The sequence below is a fragment of the Amphiura filiformis genome, chromosome 13, assembly GCF_039555335.1.
Source record: "Amphiura filiformis chromosome 13, Afil_fr2py, whole genome shotgun sequence".
Lineage (NCBI taxonomy): Eukaryota > Metazoa > Echinodermata > Ophiuroidea > Amphilepidida > Amphiuridae > Amphiura > Amphiura filiformis.
This window is the reverse complement of record NC_092640.1, coordinates 30,487,365-30,500,367: the sequence shown is the minus strand read 5'-3', so window position 1 is coordinate 30,500,367 and position 13,003 is coordinate 30,487,365. Positions and strand designations below refer to the sequence as shown.

At 39.1% G+C, this 13,003-nt stretch overlaps 1 protein-coding gene across 1 annotated transcript in view; it reads right to left on the bottom strand.

The window, feature by feature from the left end:
- Positions 1–275: 275 nt before the first annotated feature.
- LOC140167579 (transcription factor ETV6-like) overlaps positions 276–13,003 on the bottom strand; it is a 53,330-nt gene continuing 40,602 nt past the window's right edge. The window contains exons 4-9 of the mRNA XM_072190878.1: positions 10,835–11,044; positions 8,280–8,576; positions 6,789–7,453; positions 6,684–6,741; positions 5,764–6,007; positions 276–4,126 (exon numbers count right to left, since the gene is read on the bottom strand). Coding sequence (XP_072046979.1) covers positions 3,655–4,126; positions 5,764–6,007; positions 6,684–6,741; positions 6,789–7,453; positions 8,280–8,576; positions 10,835–11,044 — 1,946 coding nt within the window. The 3' untranslated portion in view covers positions 276–3,654. The remainder of the gene's footprint in view (positions 4,127–5,763; positions 6,008–6,683; positions 6,742–6,788; positions 7,454–8,279; positions 8,577–10,834; positions 11,045–13,003) is intronic.

Sequence of the window (13,003 nt, the reverse complement as noted above, 5' to 3'; positions counted from 1 at the left end):
TAATAGTCAACTTGAGTCCACACACATACTTCCAACAAAGGGAGAGTCATTCACCACGTCAGAGAAAACAATTCATTTGGCCAAAGTTTGAACCCTGTGGGACACCACGTATTTACACGCACCGCTCATTTAAAGAATATGCTTGATTTAAACCGCTGCCCGTTCTTGTAATTGACTTTTGATTTTTTTTTTAATTCGCGATATAATACAAATTTTATAACAAATTATTTTAAAAAAATATATTTTTGACATTTAAAAGTCCTCGAGGTAAACTTTATAAATCTAATGATGTGTACTTAACGTGTATGTAGCTGGGATGAAAAGCCGTCCATCATATGAAAATTTTGACCTTTCGTATTGAAGATATAGGCATTTTTTCCCCCATAAAGCAGGGAGGTAAATAACAAATGAAATTCGTTTCATCTGACATGTGGGCGGCTCCATTGTTGATGCCCACTCAGTTGAAAAGATTTCAAGTGCTATTTATCTGCATGCAAAATCAGGGCCGGATTTACCATAGGGCCAGATGGGCCCGGGCCCAGGGCCCCCAAATGTTTGGGTCCCCAAATTGCCCTGTGCAGTGTGTATCTTCCATATTAGCCGCAAAACACCAGTTTGGGCCAAAATAGTGTACAAAAAGTGCACTGGCCTATAATATAGTCAAATTCAGCTTCAATTTGGGCTAAAGTAGTCTAAAATTGAATTTGAAAATGTCCTAGTAAAATCAAAAAAACTTGGCCACTTGAGTGCACATATCTTCCTCACGGTGCGTTTGGGGGCCACCAAATATTGGCCTGGCCCAGGGCCCCCATAAATGTAAATCCGGCCCTGTGCAAAAAAGACCTACAATTTTTAGATGTTTTTGTATTATATCGCGATTTTCAAAAAAATCAAAATGATTAGTCTATATCATCAGGACATTCCTTATATTCAGAATGCAATTTGGTGTCACGTCCCACAAAAAATACTGTGACCGACTCCTAAAATTACACTGTTAAAAATGTTCCCCAATCCACTGGAATCATAAATTTTCTGTACAATATAATTTACCTGCACCACCAAATATCATGGTCATATTTAACTAGTCGGTCCAGGTGGAGGCTTGGAAACTGATTCTCCCGGAATCATCTTCTTATTGAAAAACGTCAGCCTGCTATGCTAATTGCCTAAGTCATTTTTTGTAATTTTTGTAAACAAAAAACAAAATGTGGTTCAAGCATGCATCAGTTACGTTTTCAGTTCCCTTTCATTTGTATCATTATCATTTGTTCTTGTGCAAAGATTGGAGAATAAATATGATTAAATGCATGCTTGAGTCATATTTTGTACTTTCTTCTCAAAATTACAAAAAATAACTTAGGCAATTAGCGTAGCAGGATGGCGAAAAGCTTTTCGACAGTCTCAAATATAATTTTACTCTCGGAGCTTTAAAAACAAATCAATATCTGACAAAATTTTACAAGCCACATGAAATGTATAATATAATAATTGTTTCTCGAATAGGCATTGGCGTAGCTAGGATTTTGGAACCGGGGGGGGCACAACTTGTAAATGTACCGGCCCCTGCCCCCCCCCCCATTGGCTACGCCACTGCGAATAGGGGATAGATTTCAAAATTCTTTCCCCCTAAAAGGTGTTCGACAAGGTTGTCCCTTTTCAGACTTCAGCCTATTATGTTTGTTATTGTAGTTGAACTTTTAGCTTGTAATATAAGAAATAATAAACGTACAAACTCCCTGATCATACCGTAACAGTAATAGAAGAACTTGTCCCGGCCGTGGATCGGCGCGGCATGGATGGTAAAAATTCGCTGTTGTATATAAGGGACCGTTCACAAACACTTGTTAGGGGGGCCTGATGCAAAAAGGGGGGCCCTGAAAATTTTTGACCCTCCTAAGTTTTCCTTGAAAAGTTAAGTTTAGGCCTATATGCTTTTCTATGGGGTTGACCCATAATTTTCATGTCAAAAAGGGGGGGGGCTGAAATTTTTGAGGTCTGTAAGGGGGGGGGGGCGAAAAATGTTTGCGATGATTTTTTTTTTGCATCAGGCCCCCCCTTACAAGTGTTTGTGAACGGTCCCTAATAATGCATTACGCAATACCACTGCTGTAACACTGATGACAACGTCGCATGCGACGAAATATTTCACACGTATTTTCTATAGAATAAACAACATTCTTGTTGACATAGGATGCTCTACTCCGAAAGACATAATAAACTCATGATTATCATGACTCGAGGCACTTTTTACTGGGTACAGACGGACTGTCTAATTGGCAGGACGAAAATCTGTTTATGTTACACAATACGTACACTTACTATGTAATATCATACGCCAGAGAAGGTATCTTACACGTCCCATAATGCATTTCTCCCATTTTAATTTCCTGTACTGATTTGCTATCTATAGTGCAATATGGTTCGATAATGACAAAATGCACCTCAATGAACAGCACATCCAGATCTTGCAAAATATGTTTATTTCTTGACTATCGACCGATGTTTAGATAGTCTATTCTCAACATGAAAACAAAGGGAACTAATGGGAGTATCATTTGATGAAATGAGGTGATGTGTCATGTTGCAAAGGATTCTGGGAAGGGTAAAATATCTTCTCTGGTTATACGCATACAATTTGTAAAATATCTGAGTAAAGATTATACTTTTAAAACACAAGAAACAATACAATTACCGCAAATGTTTGAAACGATTTGAACATTACTCCACCAAACAAGATACAAAATAATCCCACGAAAACATTCCAATAATTATTGTTTTGGATCTGGCATTGCAATATGGCTCTTATTTCAGTGTCTTCGAGGAACAATCCATCCATTCAGCCATTCCTGTCTTGTTTGTACAGCAATAAACACGTCAGCTCTTTTAAATGACTTCATCTTTGAGTACTTTGCACTGCAATAAAGCACATACTCGTTCAGTTTCCAACTAGCTGTCGCCATTTAACTTAACCCCATCAGAGCTACCTGCCTATTGGTCAAAAAGAAGTTGTCATTATCAATTGGACCAATCAGCAACATTGTTAGAATAATTTCACCACGCAAAAAATTTAGGGTGAATTATTTGCAAAGCTCCATTCTGATTGGTGATTAAAGTGAAGATGTCACGTAATTGACCAATGAGAGGTAATATTAGATCGGCAGGTAGTGCTCAGGGGTTAACCATTTCAGCCTCATCTTCAATTCTCACTTTTCACACGGTACATTGCATTTTGTTGTCATTGTCTTCAAAGTCAGTTAACAGCTCAAACATCGACATTATGAAGCAGTTACTCATTCCTCCAATTTAAACATCTCGGCCCCGGGCCCGGTCTGGTGAAACAGCTCACTACATTACCAATACATTGACTGCAACCGCAGCCGTGCCCGTAACCTGATGATGACTAGTTCGAAATAAAATAGTATACGATGCAGTGCAGCGCGAGGTAAAAGCGTTACGCCGGAGCGTTACGAAAGTTGGTGATACGACCATGATCGTGGACGTGAGGAATGGTGTCCTACAATGGCCACGCTTCAACGTTTCATTATGATCATTGCCGTATTACCACATTTTCAATTATAACAATCACACGACACCGTGGCATGGACGCATTGTGATAATTGCCGCGCGCCATTTGAGAGTTCCTGTTTTGGCCCTTTAACACCAAAGACATTCCTCCTGTTTAACAACGACCGCGTGATCATTTGACAAGTTTGGTGCTTTCAATTCTTCAATTTCTTCATCAGATTGCACCACTAGAACCGACCTACTAAGTGTCTGATTGCAAATATCAGTCTCTTGACGCGTACATGTCTGTGACGGAGTCTGGAATTGCTGGGATTCCATGATCTTTTCTTGCGTACCATCCGAACCTGAGTAAGAAGAGACAGAGTCGATGTCGGTTCTCAACATTCCATTGACTCCATTGGTAACTGTATTTGTTGAGTGGTCATGCCTATAGTCTTCTTTGCTGGTACTTGATGGATCCTCTGTGGTCGATTGAGGACTGTTAGATTGTTGGTCTTCCGTATTTACCGTCGGCTCTGCACGTGGTGAGTCGTTAGATGCTTTAGATTTATTTTTGGAGTTGCGCTGAATATTGGAGATTTCCTTTGGGTCTTGTAGGAACCTGAGAGAATAAAATTTAAGCCATATATTAAATTACAGCAAGAAATGTACTAGACCAGTCATTTTGATTCATTATAATATTTCAAGTGGTACAAAATACAATATGCGCAAATACGGTACTGCATCCTCATCTCACGAGTACTGCCCATGTCTTAATACCGCACAAACGAGTTAAAATTTTCCTTAAATATAATCAATGTTTACATCCAACATTGAATATCTTGATGAAGAATAAAAGTGCGATGTAACTGGGTTTTTTTAACATTTGGTGCAGGGCGATATATATCATTTGTATATGTATCATTTGAACTGAATTACAACAACCAGTCGACCACCGTAATTAATAAAGTCAACTCATGCTTGATATGCATTTTGAAAGTTTCAATTTATCCAACACGCGACACACATACTCATTTGAATTTGGCGGACAAAAGCAATGGTCAATTATTGGTCACAGTACAACGCATTTGGCTTGAATAGGAGCTAAGTGCAACTTTCAAAATTCGACTTGAAGCCACTCAAGCGCCCATAACTCGACCAAATGATATCGTAGAGCAACAAAAGAGGTATCAAAATACACAGGAGAAAGCTGCGCGTTATAAGTTTTTGCTATATATATTTCAGTTCCCGATCTGACTATCTATAATCGTTTCGATACTTTCTGGGTTGATTTTATGAGAAAGAGAGTTATCACTTAAAGGTAAGCCCAAGGCTCGACCTCTCGCAGATCGTATTCTCCCGGCCGACAGCGCAACGTCTTAACCGCTTGGCCACTAACCCTCTTCAATCTCGCAACTTTCCTCCCCAGTCCCCCTCAAGGCCAATAAAAAAGACAACCTCTATTATGTGTTACAATTAGAGCCGGTATGTGGGAGCATTTTTCCTTACTTACACACGGTTGTTTGATGTATATAGAATTGGCTTCATTATTAACTAAATGCAAACTATAGATGGCGCTATTTATCCTAAATCATATTTCTTTATTTGCAAGGGGCAGGTGATTAATATTGCCATTAAAACAGCTGGAATAGGTGAAACAAGCAACAAGGAAATTTTATAAACACATTTTAGCAAGCAATAAAAGGAGTTGTTTGTATTAAAAGCTTAAAAGAGTAATTTCCAGTAACTAAACAGCTCCACCAATTTTGTCATTAATAGATACATTTTATATCCGAAAAAGCTATAAAAATGCTACAAAAGTGAATAATTTTGTAAAAGAGGGAAAATTAAAGTTGAGAATGACTCAAAAGCATCTGTATACAATTAGCATGATATCACATTTAGCTGTTCAGGCCTAAAATTTGGTTGTACATGATGTTTTGTTTGAAAAACTAATAAATGATCCCATCAAACAACCGTGTACAGCTTTTAAAATAGAACTATAATTTGATCAGCTCGTAATCGGCGGGAAATGTTGGGCTTTTACCACTACGCCGAAAAGTAGACCAACATTAAGAGTGCTAAAGTTGACCTGTCTGCTCTACATTTTGCGAGTTAAAGAAAGTACTTGCATTAATAATTCGTGATGCTTCTGGCGAGATGTCACAAGACAATTCTCAATATAAAACATATTGATATCAATCCGCGATGTTAAAAAGCCCGCCGATTACGAGCTGAGCATTTTTCAGAATATCGCACCTGTATGTGAGTTTTTGTCCCGGCTCCTTCTGTATGATTCCCGTCTTATAGTAATACCGCAGCGCTCTAGACAGCTTTTCGTAGGTCATATTAGTACGGTTTTTCTGTCTTCCCCACAAGTTAGCGATGGCTGTTGGATCCTGTATGCGGAATACACGTTTTTCTTCATCCTCCCATTTTATGTAGGGTGAGTACTTCTCTTGCTTCAAAAGCTGACTCAGGAACTCCCAAAGAAGTCGACAGTCTGGAGAATGTTGATAAAGAGAATATCATGAATAAATAAGATTTCCTTTACAAAGTTTTAGGATGGGGTTCTTCCTACCAACTCTAGTTATACCAAAATATACGTGCATGGGATTGATATATGTTATGGCGCTATTTTCTTTCGATTTATCAATTATTTAGATATATCGCTCCGCAGTCTTTCTCTCATGCATTCTTCCCTACGATTCTTTGTAGTCGGCAGCCAGCTACTGAAGGAGAAACATCACAAGCGTACGGGAAATCATAATTTACGTTGTGAGATTTTGTTTATATTATGCGGAATTAAAGATTAGGCATATAGTGAAGTTATATCTTGTTATCTGTCTATTTCTCTTAGTGTAGTCAGCGAGTCATTCCCCTTGCAACTTTGAGATACGTCGGCCTGCTATTATGGTATGATTTCTTTAACCAATAACTGATTGCAGAAACTCGTAGGTTTCATTCACAACAAGTGGTGGAGAATCCGGCATAGTGTTAGTTTGTCACCCCCTTTTCCCAAATATTTCAAAATCATTGAAAAACCTGATACGGTTACCAAAATAATCACCAATCTGGAATTTAACTAAATGAACTATGTTGGCATGTTTCACGAGCGCATCAAAGCATTGGCTCTGTCTAGCAAGTACGTCCGGAAATAGGGATTAAAATGATAATACGAATGTTTTGAACGAAGCCAATGAAGCTACCGGTCTTCAGCAGAATGGATACCAAAAACTACAAAGTAAAAATCACATAACAATATAATGGCAAAGGAAGCTTACCTGAAGCCTTTTCTCCACTGGCAAATATTTCATCTTCCACCGTCTCGTCGTCATCTTCATGATACATGCCTCCGTTGATATCAGTACCGAAATACAACCCGTGAGAGCGTCCGCGGCATCTAAGAACGGCAATGGGCTTGGAACAGGGTATTGAGGCGTGATTCGAGTTTGCAAGGGATTCTCATTGTGTCTGCGAACAAGCAAATCAGCGGGTTGACGGGTTTGATGATGGAAGATAAATTGAGACGGGTCTCTATCGGGTAATCTTTGTTGCGTTTCAGCCGATGCGGTTTTAACACTACCTCCGTGCATTGCAGCAATTCGTTGCTGCATTAAATACTGAACATGATGCATACTTGGCTCTAGTCTTATGTCTTCAACAGAGTTATTATTCAGCCTTTTTGGTACTCTCTCGGCAAGATCACTTTCTTCCAAATCAGACACACTCCTGTGTCGTTTTGGGGCATTTCGGAATTTTGAGTCGACTTGACCACAACTATTATATTTATTATGTCCATTGCGTGATTGGAAAATGTTTGCTTCCTTCATGTGACGAGACAAGGGATGCGCCGCCATGGGATGTTGATGTTGGTGTTGATGGTCTTCTTCTACCATTCCTGGCGAACTGTTGCCAGAGTCACTACAAGGTGTACGGGATTGGGATTCTATAAAGAAAAGAATAATAATACTCGGATGAATTACTGTGGAAAGCAACTATCTATATTGTTTGTTTGTTTGTTTGTTTTGGTGTGTGTGTTTGTTGGGTGTGACGTGTATATTTGTTTGTTTGTTGACGCTTTCAGTTACCCATGATAGCTATTTGCGCCATTATCTATACCTAGCCTGTACAATGTACCTTCAATTCAAACCTTTACAATCATCGAAAAAGTGCAATTTTAGAAGCAAGATTGGGAAACTGGAGAACTTAACCTGCTCCAGCTAGTATGGACTGGAAACCAACTACAAATAATGACGTCGGGAACGGTCGGGGCTCGAACCCGGTCAGCGAGGCAGAGTCGCTCAACTATATCTATAAACCATTGCTATTTCATTTTGAAGTGAACGCACATCCGTCAATCACTGGTGTTAAGAACTTTGAATGCAAGGCTTAAGATAATATGAAACTATTATTAGTATACTTCTTAGCCGATTCTGTAATCTGGCTAAAATATCTTGTATAAGTTTTCTTGTAGCCTCAGCAGGGTTGCAAGGTTGTTACAAAACATCTAACACGAACTTCAAATAAGAATTTTATGGTTTATCCTAAAAATACGATGGTTATAATACTAGATCCATAACAGGTTCATCTATCAGGGCACAGTTCTTTAACCCCAATATATTTGTACATTCATTTAACGACCTTAGAAAATATGGGTACAAAAACTCATCCTCTGCAACTTGAAGTCAAATTTTGCACTTTGATAGATTAATTGAAGTTATTGGATTATGCCATTGGGATGAGGCCATTGTGGTCTATAGTGTAATGCCTACCTGTTGTTTTTAAATTCAAAGGAAGTGTCGTCGTCGGAATAACACCATGACCTACATATGCCTTCCTGTCTTTGCCGTCGTGACTAGACCCCGTCATCCCCGTACCATCTTGGCTGAATGATTGTCGGCTCCCGACATCGTTGGCATACATGTGGTGGTATGCTGGGTGAAAAATTGTCGTCGGCGGTGCCGACGGATGTGTCGTCGGGTTGGGAGATACCCGTTTGGTTGGTTGAATGACTGAATTTGAGCCGTGGTACCGAGGTCCGTCATTGTTCGTCTGTCGATTGAGATAGTCTGCGAGAAAACGAATTAAAATGTCACTAGACTCCTATGATAAGACTGAAATTGGTCATCAAAATTCGTCCGCTCCACCCGTTTGCTTGTTCATGAATTATGGAACGTTCACGGTTGTTTGATTGGATCATTTATTAATTTTTTCTAACAATACATTATTATAATGTTCAATTCCAGACCTGAATAATACCAACAGCTATCACAATAATAAACTGTGTAAAAACATATATTTTGCAGCCATTTTTAACATAGGTTTTCGTTTCTATATCCAATTATTCATATTTTTCTGCTTTTGTTGTGGTACTTTTAGTTTTAATGCTATAAACTGTACATTGAGGGCGCTATTTACATGTTTTCTAAATTTAAATTAGCCAAATAATATGAATTATAAGTTACGTTTCATGATAAAAGGTTTTTTGAAAGTTCCCTTGTCATATATTAGAATACCATAGAAGTGTCTCCCTCTTGTAAAGATACAAACAAGATTTTAGATAAATATCGCCATCATTGTTCAACTTTTCTTTAAAATGACTCAGTTTTACATGCCATCAAACAACCGTGTGTTTAATGTAAAATCGACTGCTCGTAACAGACACTTTACTTTACCTTACAACAACAACAACTATAGAACACCATTGAATATCCACGGCCTATGGTGCATAACGCATCATATTTTTGAAAAAAATCCATTGTATCTAGGCCTAATATCAATCAAGGGAATTGATAAATGTACAAATGCATTAATAACATAACTTTGAACAAGATGTTGCTGACGGAAGCGGAAGAAATCTTTTTTTTTTTTTGCAAAACTTTCAGAACAATGTAGATTTACCACTTGCCGCATTACCACTGTGTATAGTATATTGTCGGGAGTATTGTGTGGCTTTATATAAACATCTCAAAAAAAGTAACTGATCCCCTTAAATAATGACCATTATTCAAAACCGGGTGATTGTATTGGAAATTTGTAAAATGCGTTGGAAGCATAATTTATTTCTGCACAATTTGACACCTCATTTGTAGCAATTGACTAAATATTGACATCACATCGTGCATTTAAATAAATGTAACCCAAGATTTGAAAGTTGCAGTAAATTGTATTGATTTTATACTCGGTGTAATGAAAGGAAATCTGTGTAATGATATCTGAGTGCTTTAGTATTGTTAAAATTTGTATGTAAGTGCAACTTTCAAATCTGGACCTCACTACATTAAATTGACCGGTGTTTATTGTTTTCTGGGCTATCGTATCAAACGAGGTGTCAAAATGCGCAGAATTAAATTCTGCTTCCAACGCATTTTACATATTTGTAATACAATAGCCCCTCTTTGAATAATGGCCATCGTTTAAGGGGGGTTAGTTACTTTTTTTGAGATGTTTACTAGGGGAAATCACGCAGACACGTAAAGAAAAGATACATAAACTGGTGATAATATTGTAATTTCTACCTACCAAAAAATGTTTGGGATTAACGTCTATGACTCTGAGCACAGAATTGTAATCAACTTTCTTGTTATTATGTTTGAAGTTTTATATTCATAGATGTAAATTTCAAAAGACTTCTCCCAGTTTCCAAGCTTTTATGAACTTTGGGAGAATGAAACTAAATACAGAATATAGGCTTGCCGAAGGTAAAGGTAAATTGGGCAAACATTTCGTTTTTTTGCCTGCCAATCTGGTTTTATTTGCATTTTCCTCTTTCTTTAAACTTTTTTTTTCTCATTCTGCACCTGATGAAAACAACATGGTCAACTTGTCCTTTTGTCTGTGTCAATGTGTTGTTTGTGTTCGTTTTGTTTTGTCCTTTTTGGTGTTTAAAAAATTTATATCATAAAATCAGCCATCTTTTATATTACCGTATATTATTTGTTAATAAACCATAGACAGTAACACCGCGGCTGTCGAAGGATTAAAAAAAAAGATACATGCTCGGCAATTTATTGCTCACACATAAAAACGCGAACACAGCCCTGGGGCACATTACACCATATACCCACACCCCATCCTTTAATGTATAATACGTTTGATCGGCGCGATTCTTTGTACAAACTTCATAGCAAAGTAGTTTTACTGTATTCTGTTTTACCAATGAGTAATATTCTGCTGCTACTAGGCCTATAAATAAGCAGATTATGACGATACATACAACAAAACACAGCTCTCCTACCCATACACTCCCACCTAACACACCCCTTCCCTACCACCACACACCCTTCGCCTATCACCACACACCCACACACCCACCATAGTAACTTACTGTTGTAATAAATAAGTTTTTGAAGAATCTCGTAGAGCACATCACCGGATTCAGTTGCTCGAAGTCTGAAGGAATCTTTGGGAAGCAGACATAAGGCTTTGCCATTCATACTGAAACCTTTTGGGTCCAGATTACTCAAGGAAAACTCGTCGCTGCACCATCGCAGCCAGCATTCCACGTCTTCCTTGGTCCATAACAGGGGATCAGTAGCTGCAAAAAAAAAATAGTCAAATTTTAAATGCTTAAAAACTATCGTTGAATAAGTTCACCAGGTTTGTTGGTTAAATAAACGAAATGACATTTTTGCTTGACAAAACCAAGTGAATTTTTACTCACTACAATATTTCGTTCTTCACATCGGAGGACTTTTAGGTATGAATGATATGGTCATCTGATCCACTTTCCCGGGAGACTGATTTCCGGTGTTGATTAGACTCAATTCCAGTCTTTAAAAGTGGGCCGTATACGTGGCTTAGAAAGTATGTGCCCTCCTCTCTGTTCAAGGTCTTACCCCCCTTCCCCCACTTTTAAAGACTGGGAATGAGTTTAAGCAACACCGGAAACCAGTGTCCCGGGAAAGTGGATCTGATGACCATATCAGTCATATCTAATGAAGTCCTCCGATGTGAAGGACGAAATATTGCAGTGAGTAAAATTCACTTAGTTTTGTAAAGCAAATATGTTATTCCGTTTACTTAAAAACTATAATTACATGTAAAATAATTCAGTGCATTTTATCACTTGCAAGCGGAGCGGCACACCGCTGAGCGGCAGCGGCGTGACTATGAAAGTCATGCACTCTTGCCGCTCAGCACCGCTCAAAAATCGTATTTTGTTCTCATACGTCAGAGCGGCACCGCTCCGAATTTACTAATGCTGGTTTCATACTTTCCTGCCGCTTGCCGCTTTGCCGCTCTGAAGAGGATTTTGCTTCACTGCGCAGTCGCACCAGAAACGCTAGCGATGACCAGCGGCAAGCCGATATATCGATCATTCCACCGCTTTCCCCAAGCGGTGCCGCTGACAACAAAATTCGACTTTTTGGCGGTCCTGAACGGCAACAATGGCTTTCATGAGTCATGCCGCTCAGCGGTGTGCCGCTACGCTTGCAGACAAGTGCAAGTGGCATGATGAAGCGTTACACCGCTCAGCGGCAAGCGGCGGAAAGTATGAAACCAGTATTAAATTCAACTCCCAGCGATGCTGTCGATTGGGCAAAGTGGTGGAGTAATCGATATATCGGCTTGCCGCTTGTCACCGCTAGCGTTTCTGGTGCGACTGCGAAGTGAAGCTAATGCTGGTTTCATACTTTCCTGCCGCTTGCCGCTTTGCCGCTATGAAGATGGTTTTACTTCACTGCGCAATCTCGCCAAAAACGCTAGCGGTGACCAGCGGCAAGCCGATATATCGATCACTCCACCGCTTTGCCGCGGCGGCAGCATCGCTGGGAGTTGAATTCAAGTCAACTCGGAGCGGAGCCGCTCTGACGTATGAGAACAAAATACGATTTTGGAGCGGTGCTGAGCGGCAAGAGTGGCTTTCAGAGTCATGCCGCTGCCGCTCAGCGGTGTGCCGCTCCGCTTGCAGAAAAGTACAAGCGGCATGATGAAGCGTCATGCCGCTCAGCGGCCAACGGCAGAAAGTATGAAACCAGCTTTAATCATCTTCAGAGCGGCAAAGCGGCAAGCGGCAGGAAAATATGAAACCAGCATAAATGATTTTACCAGGTTAATTAGGCGCCAAAATAAGCAATCACTTAAATTATCCTCTACTTTTTTACAAGGGTAAAAGACGGCCAATTGCATGCAAGTTTATCCCGCATCGACAAACCAAGACTATATTTGATACGTTTTAGCAAACAGAAATCAAAAAAATAATATTGATCGTGCCATTATGGATTTATCTCAATTTGCTCGTGGTCAGTTCTTCAATGATTGAAACCATTTATAACTCAACGGATGTTTGTAACAAAAGTGGGATTGCAGTGGGGAATCCCCAACATATTAACTAATAAACACCTTATCAACAGAAAATCTACACTTGTTTTGATGTTCTTTCTTTCTTTCTTTCGTTCATTTTATTCATTCATTCAGTCATTCATTCATTCATTCATTCATTCATTCATTCACTCATTCATTCATTCATTCATTCATTCATTCATTCGTTCCT